Genomic DNA, 15,885 nt, shown 5'->3' with positions numbered 1-15,885 from the left:
CATTCCACCCTTTCTAATATGCAGCAAAACAAATGAATTATGTCCAGGTTTTCTATTGTCAAATCGAATTGCTCCTAAATCTTCAATAACTACTTTTACATGGGTAAATTAAGCGTCAAGACCTCAGATGCATGTCCCTAAAACTTTTATTCAGCCTTATTTTGCCTAAGCATTGGTTCATTCTGCTATACATAACTAGATGTCTCGGAAATGCTTAGTTTTTCAGTCGTGAAATCTCGTAACTGATTAAAAATTCTCAAAATCACGGGACACTACAGGGACGTATTGATGGGAAATATGAATTTCAGACCTGTGACAAGGGTAGGGTCAGAAATAACTAGTATCACCTAATTATGTGAGCGACAATACGCCTGCCTGCCTCTTCACAAACCAGCATACGTGGCATGCTGTGGCCTTTGCATACTGTAGAGGGAGCTGTGAAGCCCAACGCGAAGCATTGTGGGACGGAGGTGGCCTTTCGCTACACAGATTAGCAAAGAAGAGAGAGGCTGCCGTGTTGAGTAACAGCACTTACGAGCGCTTGGGAGTTGCAGTCGACTCATTCAGCGATAACTGGACAGGCACCACTGACACGATACCCGCGACCGCAGAAGAGGGAGACATGGCCCAGAACAACATAATGAGTACCGCCGAGGACGTGGCGGATCAGGTACGAATCACGGCCGTGATGGCGCTGCGTTAGGCAAGAGTATTATTGAAATGGGATATTGTAAGAGGGTGCCAACTACTTCAGTGTGATCTGTAATAATTGGGTAAAAAGGAAGCGGTGCTACGCCTGGGCCGAGGAGATTACTTTTCTGTTAGCTGGAGGGGAGCTACGTTACCTATGTCCATTTGCCATTGTATGGAATCAAGCGGTGCTGCTTTGCTGCTAGCAAACTATGAATTGGTGTCGGAAACGGAACATCTGCACGATAGCGCAAGGCAGACAGCGGTTTCCTTTCCATGTCAATTTTTGGGGTCCAAACAAAGATGAAACTCGCTGTCGTTCCCCAGCCCAAGTATAAACGCCATGTGTAAGGGGAGATCTTGCTTGACAAAGCCAGAGTTTTTGCTATGTTAGAATTTCGAGGTACAGCTAGTTATTCCGAGGATGTGCATCTCTCTCTGGTATTTTCTGGGTTGTTAACAAACTAGCTACTTTTACACGAGCGTTTGCCTCAAATGCTGTAGTTCAAAGGGTGACGGGTCACAGTATAGTTTAAGGCAAATGTTCTTTTCCGATCTGCTTACGCTAGTTTGGTTATAACCTGTTGCGCCAGCTAGCTTAGCATGCTGCACTGGTGTGGTAAAGCTAGTCTTGTGCCTGCTATAAATGTATTCCTCATGATTCAATAAGTCTTAATTCTAAATTTGCTAAATCACGATGCGGGCAAGAAAAGTTATTTAACTTTCGATTTCATGACTGTTAGACAAGACCACGGTAACTTTACACTGACTTCTGGACAGTCCTTAAAATAAATAGCCTACATTTTCGGTCTGATGTCATGTATTTTGTTGTATAATGTGGTTCTATTTGTACTCGATACTTCTCGACAGCGGAAGCAAACATACTGTTTCATATGATCTGGGCTGTGCAGTCTGCCTAGTGTCTACAGCCGGGGGGGCTGAGCAGTTGCAAATCAGCAGAAAGCAGGAGGAACCTTGCATTCACGATGACATCAAAATTCTGCAGCTACTCTGACAATAATGATGTTTATTTGCTAACCGATTTATATCATTCTCAACCCTGAATCACAACAACCCTGTTATTACTACCGCGTTAGTTGACGAACCCTGGCTCTGAACCGTTATTTCTTTGTGCTGTGCGAACCGTAGCAGGGTTCTCAAGTGTCCTGGCCAAATTCCTAATCTTGGTCTCTCGTTCTCCCAATCTAATCGTCTCCCATTTTCATTGGGCTGTGTAAATTTCTCCCTGTTTGCCTGACCTGATGTGCGCTGAGTTGCGAGGAAAAATGCTGCCATTCATCATCAGTCTGGAGGTTATCCCTGGTGGTGGTTGAGGTGAGCTCTCTTCTCCTCCTGCCCCCTCCTCCTTCTCATCCTCTGTTTATCCTCTGCTAGTGGCTATGATGAGTAGTCCCAGGGGTCCCTGTTTGGAGGTTTGTGGCTGCCGAATGTGGGTCCTTGTGTTTCTGCAATAGTACCATTGGCTTTCCCAGGTCTTCAAAGCGAGAAGTCTGCCACCTTTGGGTCCGGGCTCTCATTTCTACCCCCCATGCTGTAGTGTGGATGCTGTCATTCTGACTGTGCCTTGCCTCTGAACGCTGGATAATTTTCCTGACTGCAGCATCGTCCTCACAGACGGGAAAGACCTGGTGACCACCCTCACCTCTGCTCTGAGTATGATGCATTGCTTGTGGGAAAGAATAAATGGGGATGCTGTGTGTGATTTGACCCAATTCTGGACGTGAAAGAGGACACGTTTCGTTATGACATCACCGGTCTGATTTCTGTGCACATGGTGAATGACGTTGAGGTGCCAATAGTTTTGCACCAATTGTGATGTAAAGGCAGAATTATGGGTAGTCCTGAACAAGTAGGCTGTACAAGTTATCAGACTACAGAGTAACTCGCAGGTACAGTCAGAATCGCAGGTGATCATTCTGCCTCAGAGTAACTCACAGGTACAGTCAGAATCGCAGGTGATCACTCTGCTTCGGAGAAACTCACAGGTACACTCAGAATTGCAGGTGATCATTCTGCTTCAGAGTAACTCGCAGGTACACTCAGAATTGCAGGTGATCATTCTGCTTCAGAGTAACTCACAGGTAGTCAGAATCGCAGGTGATCATTCTGCTTCAGAGTAACTCACAGGTAGTCAGAATCGCAGGTAATCATTCTGCTTCAGAGTAACTCACAGGTAGTCAGAATCGCATGTGATCACTGCCTCAGAGTAACTCACAGGTACAGTCAGAATCGCAGGTGATCACTCTGCTTCGGAGAAACTCACAGGTACACTCAGAATCGCAGGTGGTCACTGCCTCAGAGTAACTCACAGGTATGGGTAGTAGTGAGCAGACACTTTGAGTTTATCAGCTAATTGTAGCGTCCGTCGTCCGACTAGAGTGAGAGAGCACCTATTATCGACCACCCGGGGGGGGGGGGGGGGGGGGGGGGGGGGGGGGGGGGGACCGCTAGTGTATTTACTTTGTATTTATGAGAGAGAACTGGACATCGTTTCCCATTAAAATGTAAGTCCTGTAAAAATACACATAATAAACTGTCTAAATGTAAAAAACCAACTTCATGCATATACATTTAGTTATATTAATACAGCCTTATGTACCATATCAACTTTAAGACTAGCAATACGCTCGGAATTATCTCATCGTGACCCATTAAAAGCAATGGTGCAGATGTTGCTTCATAATTTCAAACTGCTTTCCTAACTGCTATTTTGACTTGGGTTACAACTGTGAATATGTACGGATTCCTAGACGTGCTGATAGCGACCACCCTTTCTCATATTAACCTCAAATATGCAAGATAGGAAACTTATACAGTATGCTAACAAATTTATGTCTAGTTCCATTCATTTATATGGGGTGGTCGACACAGGTCCCCTTAGCAACCAAAAGATAGCGCTGGACCACCTCTGGCTTATTTGCCGGCACAGAAAAAAATCGCGAAAGTAGCCTATTGGAAAAAATAACCACTGGAGGATAACAAGGACATTTGTTCCTACATAACTAGGTACAGGTTGTTACAAATCTTTACGTTTTCCTGTCTGTCGAACGAAGGTGGTCGATAATAGGTGCTCTCACTCTATAGTATAAGTATTGATAACACGCTTAGTATTTTACAAATTAGTTTTTTGTTTTAAATTTGATGAATGTGGGCACTGATAGGCAAAAATAAACTAAATGGCTTTTATTTCTAGTTTTTAAAAAAAAGCAAAACGACGATGGGGGCGATGGGCTAGTAATGTAATCGGTGTATGCCCGAACACTGTGTAACGCCGGTAACTGCGGCAATGCTAGTATTTGGGTGGCAGAGGTATGATTCAGAGTTGTGGCCTTTGTCTGAGCCCTGGTATGCGAGACAGTGATTGTTTGCACATTAATATGCTGATAAATAAACAAGCCTTTTAAGGCTATAGCTGAGACCTGCTACAATAAATGCTTAGTGTAGGGCACAGATTGTTTGCGGCAGTCCCTCCCGTGAGCCAATTGTATACTACATTACATTTATTTGGCCGATGCGTTTATCCAAAGCGACGTACAATAAGCGCATACTGACGGTCATTGGAACAACTACAAAATACAGGTCAGATAATGTACACTTCTCATTAATTATCAGCTATCCATAGTCATGAATTTCAAGTCTCGTTCACACGGTAAGAATAGGCTAAGTCAGTAAAGTTCTGGCAAGTCATAAACTAGAAGTGAGGCATGATTACAAGAGATGTGATGAAGAGCTACAACATCTAGATGAAGATACAAGTGGTACATTAGAGTGATACTAGATGGAGTAAAGTACAGTCTGAAGAGATGTGTCATCAGACCGCAGAGGAAAACGAGCAGCGACTGAGTGGTTCATGGAGGAATGGGGAGTTTGTTCCACCGCTGAGGTGGAGAAGCTCCATGGTCAGGACGAGCAAGAACCATTCACACGGATGACAGGAAGTGCAGGTCCCTCTGCTGCAGGAGATTGGAGCGGTCGACCTGGCGTGCAGGGTTGAGTTATGTCCTGTAGGTAGGAAGGTGGTGTCCTGTTAGTTGCAGTTTAGGCCAGAGGCAGGACTTTGAACCTGGCCCCGGCAGCAACAGGCAGCCAGTGGACTGACCTCAGCAGGGGAGGGACACGCGAGAACTTTGAAAGATTGAAGACAAGTCAGGCAGCCGTATTCTGAATGAGTTGCAGTGGTTGCATGGCACTGGCTGATTGGTTGTAATCTTTGTGCCCTGAGCTTCCATTTTCCACAGCAGATAGACTTTCAAAAGGAGCTGTTGTATAGGGGGTGGGGGTTGTGCAATGAGCTTATCATTGTCAAAGCCATCTAATCGCTGCTCCATCCTTGACTTCCCTTTGTGGGGTGAAGGTGGGATTCATGAAAGCCAGCCGTACTGCCAGATCTGGGTTTCTGAAAATTGATTTTATTTTTGTGAGAAGACAAAGCCAAGAAGTTTGAACTTAATGAAGCCAGTGTAACCCGTTAGTTCATGAATTAGGGCTTACTTGATTTCCAGATTTCTTCTGGAAGGGCTCACTTGATTTCCAGATTGCCCTTCATGAAGGTGCTGCTTAACAAGAAAGAGGTGTGACATGCTTTTTTTTTTTTGAAAAAAAGAAAAGAAAAAAAAACGTCATATTAATGAAGTCCAAAGAATAATGATACTGGTGACATCAGATAACCTGCCCTCACAGATTCAAAGTTCTTTGTCCAAAAGTCTGCGGTCACTGATAAGCTGATCTACTACGGTGTGATGGTATTGCAGGCCGCAACTCGGCGCTGTCCTGTGCGTCACTCATGCGCTTGTATCCGCGTAATGTCCTTTCTGATTGGCCACACGCCGTTTCCTTTCATGCAGGCTCACAGCGAGCGTGTGTGGTACTTGTTGAATGCTGATTGGCCACCTCTGGGGATGGCAGCGCTGAGGTGGATGGCTCCCGTGGGCGGGGCTTAGCGGAGCCATTGAAGCTCAGAGCCCGCACATTGCTGTGTTTATGGCAGGCAGAGACAGGGTGGGGGGGGGGGGGGCTGCTCTGTAATTGTAATGTGTGGTCTAGAATAACACTGCTGTCTGAAATCAAGTCACAGGCTGGCTGCACGTGCACATGAAGCCCTCTGTGTAGAAATGGCCTGATGCTGCAGTATGTCCTGCTGTGAACATTCTGTGACTAGCTAAACAGCCTCAGGTTGTATTCTACAATATTCCTTCTGCCACCATATTTAATAGTTCACTTCCCCTGCTTGCAATTTTTTATTAATTGGAATCAGGCTCTAAACTTGCATTATTTTTTTTAACAGAAGAACTGTAGCTTGCTCATCAGTCTGTCGCATTGCATCCCTCAGTTCTTTTATATGTCCACAACATGTCCAGTTAGACATGTTGTGTGAAATATTGGTTGAAATATTAATATCATAGGCTATGTGCATAGTGTTCTGTGTTGTAAACAGAAAATAGAAAACAACGGGTCTGCTTATGTGCTAAACTCCCCATTGTTGTCATTCATTGTCTGTACTCTCATTCATTTGATGGGTAGAAACTCTTATTCTTCATTGATTACGTTTAGCCTACACGTTATTAACTTTCACTGCTGATTCATGACCAAAGTATTTCACGTTAATTAGGTTACCTTAATCAAGGGTAAAAGTTTCCTGTCAGGGATTTGAACCGGCTGCAACCCTTGACTAATAAGCCAAAATTCTTAAATGGCGCAGCAGGCCTATCCTGCAGCCAGCCCTGGTCGACAAGTGGCCCAGCTTACCTGATGAATGTTTTCTGTTTGTGTGACACGGTGGGCCATTGGTTCACTATCACAGCCACATTGTGATCAGTTGGGTTCTTACTTCTTTACTTTCTCAGCAAAAACATTCAGGGCACAAGCTAACATGGCTTTATCTATGACCTAGCTACTTCCTGGAAACCGACAAACTAAACCCGCAGATTTGACAACATCCTCAAAAGCAAGGAGAAACATCACAAAACCTGAACTGAGTGTAAAAGATCTGTTTCCAAGTGATTGGGGATACTTCTCTTATGAACTGAACAAGGAACACTGTGATTCATTGGAAATCACAGAGAAGTGTAATGGAGTGGCAACAGTATTAGGAGTACAACCGACATGCTAGGGGAGTACAACCAACATGCTAGGGGAGTGCAGCCGGCATGCTAGGAGAGTACAACCGGCATGCTAGGGGAGTACAAACAACATGCTAGGGGAGTACAACCTACATGCTAGGGGGGTGCAACCTAAGCTGTGAAGTTTCCCTTTCATAGCAGTAAGAAGTGAAAGTGCATTAGAGCACTGGGCCTGTTTAAAATAGGTCTCAGTAAAAAAAAAAAAAAAAAAAAGTCAAAATCAGTAATTATCAGTGAAACATTTAGGGAAATTGACCTGTGTTGAGAAATTCAGATTGCTTAAATGGATGGTTTTCGTTTGTTCTGCATCTGCAGGTGTTCAGGGTGTGTTAAGGGGAGTGGCTGTTATGGGATAAGCTTTACTGTGTTATTAGTTTTACACTGTTGTTTCGTTCTCCAGACCACTGTGGCAGTCTTGCTTCTGGGAATTGAAACTACGTCCTTCCTCCTTATCGTCATTGGCCATTATTTCCCAGCCCTGCATTAGGGCTGACAACATTTGCAAAAAAAGGGCATTTGAATATTCCTTCTAAAAAAACACATACTTTTGAATATTTTCAAATATATATTACAGTTTTAAATGTTGAATTGCATGACACGGGAAAAAGATGAAAATGCGAGGCAATCATTTGTCCTATCAAAAAGTGCACCGAGAAATAGGTGTGTACCTGAAAATATATAATATAATTACTGTGCGTTTTAATCTTTTTGCCATGCATGCGTACTTGTGTACCACTTATGTCAACCCCTGATCCTGGTGAGTAATTTGCAATAAAGTGCCATTAAAAACTCAAAAGTACTTTCTTGGACCTTTTGGAGGGGGACCTAAGATCAGCATAGTTTTAAAGTTATCCTGCCAAAATGCTAGAACTCCCAAAATGCTAGCTTGTAAAAAGAAAGGGGTAAAACTAACTTAAGTGGTAGAGCATTTTATGCCCCTGTAAAGCGTACAAAAATTATTTGCCAAAATCATCTGTCTCTTCCCAGTGGAGAATAAGACGCGTTCCTATCGCACCAGGGAACCAGGGATGAAATGTCATTTTTTTACCGTTCGAATACCATTCGAATCTCAAACCATCGTTTGACAGCCCTAACATGCGTGCACGCTCGCATGCACGTGCACGCGGTCTCCTCTGAGTCGGCTGTGGTGAAGGGTAACGGTCGAGAGGTGCAGGTGATTTGCCGTTCAGAAGGGAGCGCTTCCACTCCGGCGTTTCCTGGTTGTGGCTCTTTTTTTTTTTCTTTTCTTTTTTCTTTTTTTTTAAAATAAGGCAACCTCCTTAAAGCAAACAGCAGCAGGTGGCTGTTTGTGTGGTGGCTGATCATTAGCTGGCCTAAAACCTGCGCCGTTCGGTCTCGTTCGGTCAGAGAAAGGGGGAAAAGGCTAGCGCGGGAGCGCCCTGTCGATCATTAAACAGGCGCCGCGGCTGAAGAGCGGATTCTGTTTGCTCGGAGGCCGACGAGGCGGGGGGCGCGGAGGTTACAGCGTCACCCGGGCGACGGGCGGCTAACCGCGCATCGGGAAGCGCGCGTCTTCGGTGACGGGGGTCCCAACTGAAGGAGGGAAAGGTTGGTCTCCCACGGAGACGGGAGGAGCAACGACACGCTGTGTGGCTCGACAGTGGGGGCAGCAAGAAGAGCTCTGTCCTGGAACTTACATCACAGTTGCATACATGATATCATGCATGTAATAGTGTTCTTGTTTTATATCTTGAACCGTACACCTGCTTTAATGGCATCCTTGTACAGGTAGCGTACAGACACATTGGGACAGTAATGTGAAGACGCTTGATACTGGGCGTCGGCTTGCAGTCGGCGTGGCCTGTGTCCATCGTGGCGCGGAGTCCCGCATCTGGAATTCCGCAGGAGGAATACGACACCGGCCTTTTGCAAGAAAGCCGATCGACTCGCGGAAGTTGTAAACGCTGCCCTGGGCATCTTTCCAGAGCATCCCGCAGACGTGCGACGGGGTCCCGTGACTTCAGCCCGCGCGGTTCGGGTGAGCGTGCGTCGCTCGGCGCGTGAGAGGCTGGCGCTCTCACAGGACCCTGCGGTGCCTCGGATCGGACCGCCGTGGCGTTTCTCCGCTCGGCTCTGAGTGAACCATTTTCGGCAAGGCATCATTAATCAATTCCATCCATATCTGTCATTGGAAATGACAGTAAATATTGTGTATCAATTATATACACACATACACACTCCAAATATGTGCAACGCTCCACATCAGTTCAGTTGAAGCCCTGCTGTCTTTGTACAAACACATTGTTGAAGTGAACTTTACTTCTTGTGTATTATTTATTCATTTATAGATGCTCTTATCCAGAATACCACGGCTGCTGTGGCAGGATCCGTAATGCTCAGAGCTTGGTGCAGGGTAGCAAGTAGCGCAGGCAGTAAGCGTTAAAATGGCCGCTATAAAATGGCACAGCCGTTTACACAGTGTTTACTTCAGTTTTTATGGCCGGGAGAACCATGGCGACTGAGATAATTCCCCAATCGCCTAATATAAAAGCACCAAGCATAGACCCTCCAGAGCAATAACTTGCGCCTTGTTGACATTCATACTGGTCATTATGTTTAATCTACAGCTACATCAGGTTTCACTCTGGAGGAGGTGAGTTGAGGGGTCTGACTCTAATTTTCCTGCTGCTTGCTTGTTTTCCCATGTTACGTTTTAACGTTCGGCTTATTGCACAGTGGAACGGTTCAAAGCGTTTGACCTAGCCGTTACCTGGTGTAAAATAGTGCTTTGAAAAACCTGCGCGGGTTAGCTGCAAGTCTTTTGTGCTCATGTATAGATGGCAAGTAGGCTATAAAGAGCTAGTATGAAGATTTGAAAAAAAGCTATGTTAAACTCTGGAGTACAGTGTGATTTGCTTTTGACCTCTTGCATCATTGACATGACAAAGGGTTCAAGTCTAGTTGCGTCTGGTTTTATTTGGAACATGCGAAGCAGATGCAGATTTTCTCCTAGCCCAGGACTAAAATGCCTGATTCATCTAAGCAGGATCTTCATTCAAGTAATCATCATCAAGGTCAAGCAAATGTTGTAGTGTTAGGCTAGAAGGAGAGGTTGCACTTCTTTGGGGAAAGTTTGGATGCTGGATTCCCACCAGCACGCAGGGATCATTTTCACTACGGCCTTCCGTAGAGCGCAGCGTCCTTCCCCCGGAGGGGATGTCTAATTTCAGAGCCTCCGGCCTAGTTTGTTCCTGGCAGGTCTCGCGGCTTCAAGATTACTTTTGCTGTAATTAGCTGGTTTACTGGCAGCAGCGTAATGAGGAATGGTGAAGTTAACATGCGGGTCCCTGCTGCTGTCGGTCATTGTGTAAGTCATGTCATGCGGAGAGACCAGCATGTGAAAAGTTTGTTGTCGAAGAACCAGCTCATCTGATGCAGCCGGCCGGCTCTCTGCAGGGTTAGGTGTTGCCACGACAACCGCAAAACGACTCCTCACGTCGCGGAAAACGCATATACGTCACGTCCTTTTTGACGGGTCCTGAACAAACGCTCCCGTACTGCGCAAGTGTGCGTTATTAACATTTTGGTTGAATCGAATGAAATTGACCAAGTGCAACCAGGTCGACAGGGCTGTAGCTTGACCTACCATTGAAGTGCCCCCCCCCCCCCTCTATTTGCAGTTTCTACGCGTGACGAAGCAGTACCTGCCCCACCTGGCGCGCCTGTGTCTGATCAGCACCTTCCTGGAGGACGGGATCCGCATGTGGTTCCAATGGAACGAGCAGAGGGACTACATCGAGGGCACCTGGGGCTGCGGCTACTTCCTGGCCACCTGCTTCGTGCTGCTCAACCTGTTTGGACAGATAGGTGAGGGGGTAGTTGTGCCTCTCAACCAGAACTAAGTCAAATACGTATTTGTTTTGGATTCAAGTACTTTTCTGCGCTCTATTGGTCTCGCGTGGTGTAATTGAGCCTGCCAATATGAGCAGAACACGGGGTTTGCACCTTTTTTAGAGTATTTTATTGGTCCCAATACACCAGACAAGATCAGTAAAGTGTAGAAAAGTATTTGAATCCAATACAAATACGTATTTGACCCGAGTCTGCTCTCGATGCTCATGAGCATGCTCGTGGAGGCAGGGCTCTCAAACTTCAGTCCTGAAGGGCCTCAGCCTCTGCCTGGTTTTTGCAGTATCCTTCCAATCAGCTGCCAGTTTAGGCCTTGAAAACAAGGTGTGCATAATTTTCAGCCAATCAGTGACTTGCATTAAGTACTTATGTGCAGGAGCACATCAAAAACCAGCACACACGGCAGCCCTCCAGGATTTGAGTTTGAAGTCCCTGGTGTGAAAGGTATATACAGGTCAGCGGTGTCTAAATTAATGGCGTTTTCTGACCCTACGAACACCGTTCGGATTTTTCTTATGTTTATTTTTTTTCTCTCCACAGGCGGCTGTGTCCTCATCCTCAGCAGGAACTTTGTCCAGTATGCGTGCTTTGGGCTGTTCGGAATCATAGCTTTACAGGTGAGCGTTGAAGCTTTTTCCGAGCGAGCTTTCCGTTCCTGAACCTGGATGTGTGTATTTTATCTCACACCGCGATCGATTCACCTCTGACTGCCTTTCTCCTTTCAGACGATCGCCTACAGCATTCTGTGGGATCTTAAATTTTTGATGAGGTAAGTCATGAGATCCTCTTCATAAAGATAGGCCTTGTTGCAATTTTTTGTCGATGTACTCTCTGAACCGACCACAGTAATCTACTCTTGTATTTTTGGCACAAAGGAAGGCTCTGAATGTCTGAACTGCCATTAATAGTTCACTCACTTGCACTTAGAAGCAGACTGGAAGATTTAGACACTCAGAGAGGAAGGACGGTATGCTGAGCGTCAAAAGGATTTTTGTTTAAAACATTAATCGTATCAGTCTGGCGTATGCAGACTGAAGAATCGTCTCTTCCCATTGCTTCTAGGCCTCCACAGCCCAACCCTCTTCTCTAGCGCTTCTCCAAATCTCAGCACTTTATTTTGCTGTTGTTAATGTCCACAGGATAGTTGATTACGATTGACAGGATAGTGAATTATGATTGACAGTTGAGTTCCCTCTAGTACCGAAGATAAGACTCCCTCCCTAGTCGACACTGAGGCTAATTATGCGCCGCCCAGCAGGGCTGTTGCCCACAGTTGTTAACGGCATGGCTAACAGTCCACACCAGACCCTAATGAGCATCACTACTGTGAAGCCTAGCGTTACAGTAGCGCGACAGTCTACCCCAGGGGTGTCCAAAAAGGCCGGTGTGGGTGCAGGTCTTTGTTTCAGCCCAGCGTTACGACACCTAATTCTTCTAATGAACTAATTATGGTCTTCAATCAAAACCCTTGATAAGTAGAATCAGGTGTCATAGTTCTGGGCAAGAACAAAAACCTGCACCCACACCGGCCCCAATTCGGATATGATTGGACACCCCTTGGTCTACCCAGTTCATTTCTGATGCCGTTGTTCTGATACCTGACCGGATCACAAGCATAGGTCCCAATGGTGCCACTGGTAAAAGCTGCAACCTAGATTATTATGTGTTGCCGATATAGAAATGCCTGGCTCTGGATCCTCCAAATGGCGAGTCGGTCCTTTAACGTGGTGGTCACAGGAAATTGTAGTTCTCTTGACGAGTGGCCGTTTTTGCTCCCCTAGTGTTGTTTTTTTTTCCTGTTCATCTATCAAGTTAAATCACTCCATCTTCATGCCACATTACCTTTCTGTGTTAATGCCTGTGTTAACAAGGCGATTTACAGCCAGTGCACCACTCTAGGCATTCAAATGTATCCTGATCAGTCATCAGTTGGTCCATTAATCAACTTGACCGTGGAACATTTGGTCAGTACTCGACTCTGCGGTTACTTTATTCTGCAGTTACTTTATTTAACGCTTGTGAAATCGCAGGTTTCGTCAACAAAAGGCCTTTATGTGTGCCGCCGTCTGCGCTTTCTCACAGTCTCGCATGTCTGTAACCTTCCCTGCTTTTCCCCGTCTGAATGAGCTGAAAAGACGTTAGGCGGGCAGACTCCTTTGCAAGTTCCTTTCGATGGCCGGTCTCTAGCGGTAACGGCGTGACGCTTTTCAGACGTGAAAAGATAGCGTCGTTTTTCTGGCCTCGTCCTGGTGACCCTCCCCTCCCCTCCCCTCCCTTCCCTTCGCCTGTCCCTCCAGGAACCTGGCCCTGGGCGGGGGCCTCCTGCTGCTGCTGGCGGAGTCGCGCTCCGAGGGAAAGAGCATGTTCGCGGGGGTGCCCTCCATGGGCGAGAGCTCCCCGAAACAGTACATGCAGCTGGGGGGGCGCGTCCTTCTGGTGCTCATGTTCATGACCCTGCTGCACTTCGACCCCAGCTTCTTCTCCGTGAGTGACCCTTTGACCCCTGACCTTCCCAACATTTCACACCTCCAGCAGAAGTTGTTTATTTGTCATTAGTTGGACATCCTGGTCCTTATCTGGTGTATATTTTTACTTAATTTATCACATGTTTGTACATGCAGGTTATTGGTTAAAAAAATGGTAATTTCATTGTTTGAACTTTAGGAGGAAGTACGTCTTTTGCAGGCAAATGTAAAACCCTAAGTGGGTCAGATGTTACAATCAAGCAGGAAGAAACCGTGTAATGCAGGGCTGTACCATGTTGCTACTGTTTGTTTTTTTTGTTTTGCTGTAATGCACTCTTGCAGATGGCTCAATTTTACAAGTATTGCAGTAATACAGTAAGCTTTTCAGCAAGCACTTGTGGTACACTGCTCAAGGTCTCGACGATATTGTCACCATTTGGATTTTCAATCTTAACTAAAAAGTGAATGCTGAACTATTTGATGTATGCATGGCTGTTTTTAACCCAAAGGGCTGGAATTGCAGTGCAGTCCAGTTTCTGCTTAAATGGGTGTAAACGGGTTGGATCTGGGGTATTGAATCCACATCTCAATTTGGCATCCCAAATTTCATTAAGAAGACTGCATAAAAGACAAGCTGGATGAAATGTATATATAATTTGACCTTGAATTTACAGCGGACGTTACAGTGTTCAAATACAAATACAATCGTTCATTTTAATTTGGGGGAAAAAAGCGCAAAATACTATAATCTGGGAGAAAAGTTGTGTGCGCAGAATGCTAGCAAATTTTGGTTTTGTTCCCAACTCCTTATTCAATGCAATCAATACACCATCCTAGGCCTTCATCCGCCTTTCCCCTTCCACCCCTTGTCTCCCCCCCCCTCCCAAATCGACCAATCAGATTCTGCAGAACATGGTGGGCACAGCCCTGATCATCCTGGTTGCCATCGGTTTCAAGACCAAGCTGGCCGCCCTCACCCTGGTGGTGTGGCTCTTCGCCATCAACGTCTACTTCAACGCCTTCTGGACGGTGCCCGCCTACAAGCCCATGCACGACTTCCTCAAGTACGACTTCTTCCAGACCCTATCGGTCATCGGGGGGCTCCTGCTGGTGGTGGCGCTGGGGCCGGGGGGCGTGTCCATGGACGAGAAGAAAAAAGAGTGGTGAGCTCGGCCCCCTGCCCCGCCCACTCTGACCGCGCCCCCGGACATGAGGACCCCAGCAGCCCCTGTGCCAGCGCCATCCAGCCGCCATCGTCACCAACCTTATCTTTTTCTCTCCCTCTTTCACTCTATTCTTTTGCTCTCTTTTCTTCACTTGCACTTTTTTTTTTTGTCTTCTTTGTCTTTACTAGCTAAACACATGGTCATTGCAGTGTATGTATGTATGTATGTAATTGTGTGTGTGTGTGTGTGTGTGTGTGTGTGTGTGTATGTATATATATATATATATATATATATATATACATATACATGTGTGTGTGTGTGTGTATAAATGTGCAGTAAAATGAACCCTTTTCTCTGACATCCTGTAAAATGAGACAAAATGAGACTGGAGTCAAGCTTTGCGGTCAGGAGGAATCTTAACTCTAGACATTATGAAAACTGAGTTGGAGACCTGTTTTTTTATGTTTTTATGAATTTTCTTTTCAAGGTTTTCATGGTGTACATCCCCATGTGCCAATTTACATGACGCTCCCCTGAATAAGACGCTGTGCACTTAGACCGCGTTTAGAAAGCACCCCGTGCCCCAGACAGACTGTCGTCTGATTCTTTCGGTGTTACTGTAGGGAGTGTCGGTGTGTGAACAGGTTTGTATTTATGGTCGTCTCAGTTGGAAGTGTGTGACCCTTTTAAAGAAGGAAAAAAGAAATAAAGTTTCTTGCTGTGTTTTGGAAGAGGGGAAAGGGAAAAGATTTTAACGGTTTAGGCCGTTGGCAGAGGGTGCAGCTAGGCCTCGTTCGGCCTACGGACCTGCGCCTCAACCTCCTGCAAGCGTGTGTTTCTTGTGCTGCTGTCTATATAGATGTTGGGTCTTCAGGATCTGAACACCGTTTTCCCCACACACACCTGTCTTCGCCCCCCCCGCATTGCTCACCACTCGTAATATGCACAGGTGACACAGAGACCTCTTAATGATCAGTGAGGGGAGGCTGTGTGTTTAAAAGGGGAGCTATGTGCATAGCCTATTTATTTTTAAAGTGGGGGGGGGATTATTAAAGCATCCTTGATGGCCTTTCAAAAGCAATTTTACATTGTATTTTTCAGATATTTAATAGGATTTAGGTGTTTTTTTGTTTTGTTTTTTTTTGCCAAAAATGCCATGGCAAGCCGGCCCTGGGCACAGGTGTGTGCCGGCCTTCACCTGCAGTGCCAGGCCAGATGAGGGACGCCTCAAGGTTGAGGGGCGTTCTTCAGCAGCACGTGGAACAAGGGAGATAGTCAGCATAATGTGTCCTGTAATTTATCACACAGTGTTTTTGTTTTTTCCTCAAGGTTGAGTCAAGAGAAGAAAGGGAAAAAGAAAGCTTAAAGTGTATTGGTTTTTCTATAATGTATTTTTTGTTTTGGTTATATTTTTTTGAGATCACAAAGTAAAAAAAAAAAAAAAAATTTAAAAACCCAAAATGAATAAATATACATGGTTGAACTTTGTGTTAATTTGGTTGCTTTTTGTGCTCCTTGTGTAGTGTAAAGCTACTGACTGCTCTTGTGTGTTTA

The 15,885-nt window shown here is 45.6% G+C and overlaps 1 protein-coding gene across 1 annotated transcript; it reads left to right on the top strand.

Moving 5' to 3' along the window:
• Positions 1–445: 445 nt before the first annotated feature.
• Positions 446–15,672, top strand: LOC118207046 (surfeit locus protein 4-like). Its single transcript, XM_035380324.1, has 6 exons — positions 446–670; positions 10,472–10,658; positions 11,241–11,317; positions 11,426–11,469; positions 12,998–13,184; positions 14,066–15,672. The coding sequence occupies exons 1-6, from the start codon at positions 623–625 to the stop codon at positions 14,330–14,332; spliced, it is 810 nt and encodes a 269-aa protein (XP_035236215.1). The 5' UTR covers positions 446–622; the 3' UTR covers positions 14,333–15,672.
• Positions 15,673–15,885: the final 213 nt, after the last annotated feature.

Source organism: Anguilla anguilla, chromosome 10 (genome assembly GCF_013347855.1).
Source record: "Anguilla anguilla isolate fAngAng1 chromosome 10, fAngAng1.pri, whole genome shotgun sequence".
Lineage (NCBI taxonomy): Eukaryota > Metazoa > Chordata > Actinopteri > Anguilliformes > Anguillidae > Anguilla > Anguilla anguilla.
This window is presented reverse-complemented; position numbering and strand designations above follow the sequence as displayed.

Coding starts and splice junctions, on each gene's coding strand:
- LOC118207046 (XM_035380324.1), top strand. CDS start 623: ATGGCCCAGAACAACATAATGAGTACCGCCGAGGACGTGGCGGATCAG. Junction 11,318..11,425: donor TCGGAATCATAGCTTTACAG/GTGAGCGTTGAA, acceptor TTCTCCTTTCAG/ACGATCGCCTACAGCATTCT. Junction 13,185..14,065: donor TCGACCCCAGCTTCTTCTCC/GTGAGTGACCCT, acceptor TCGACCAATCAG/ATTCTGCAGAACATGGTGGG.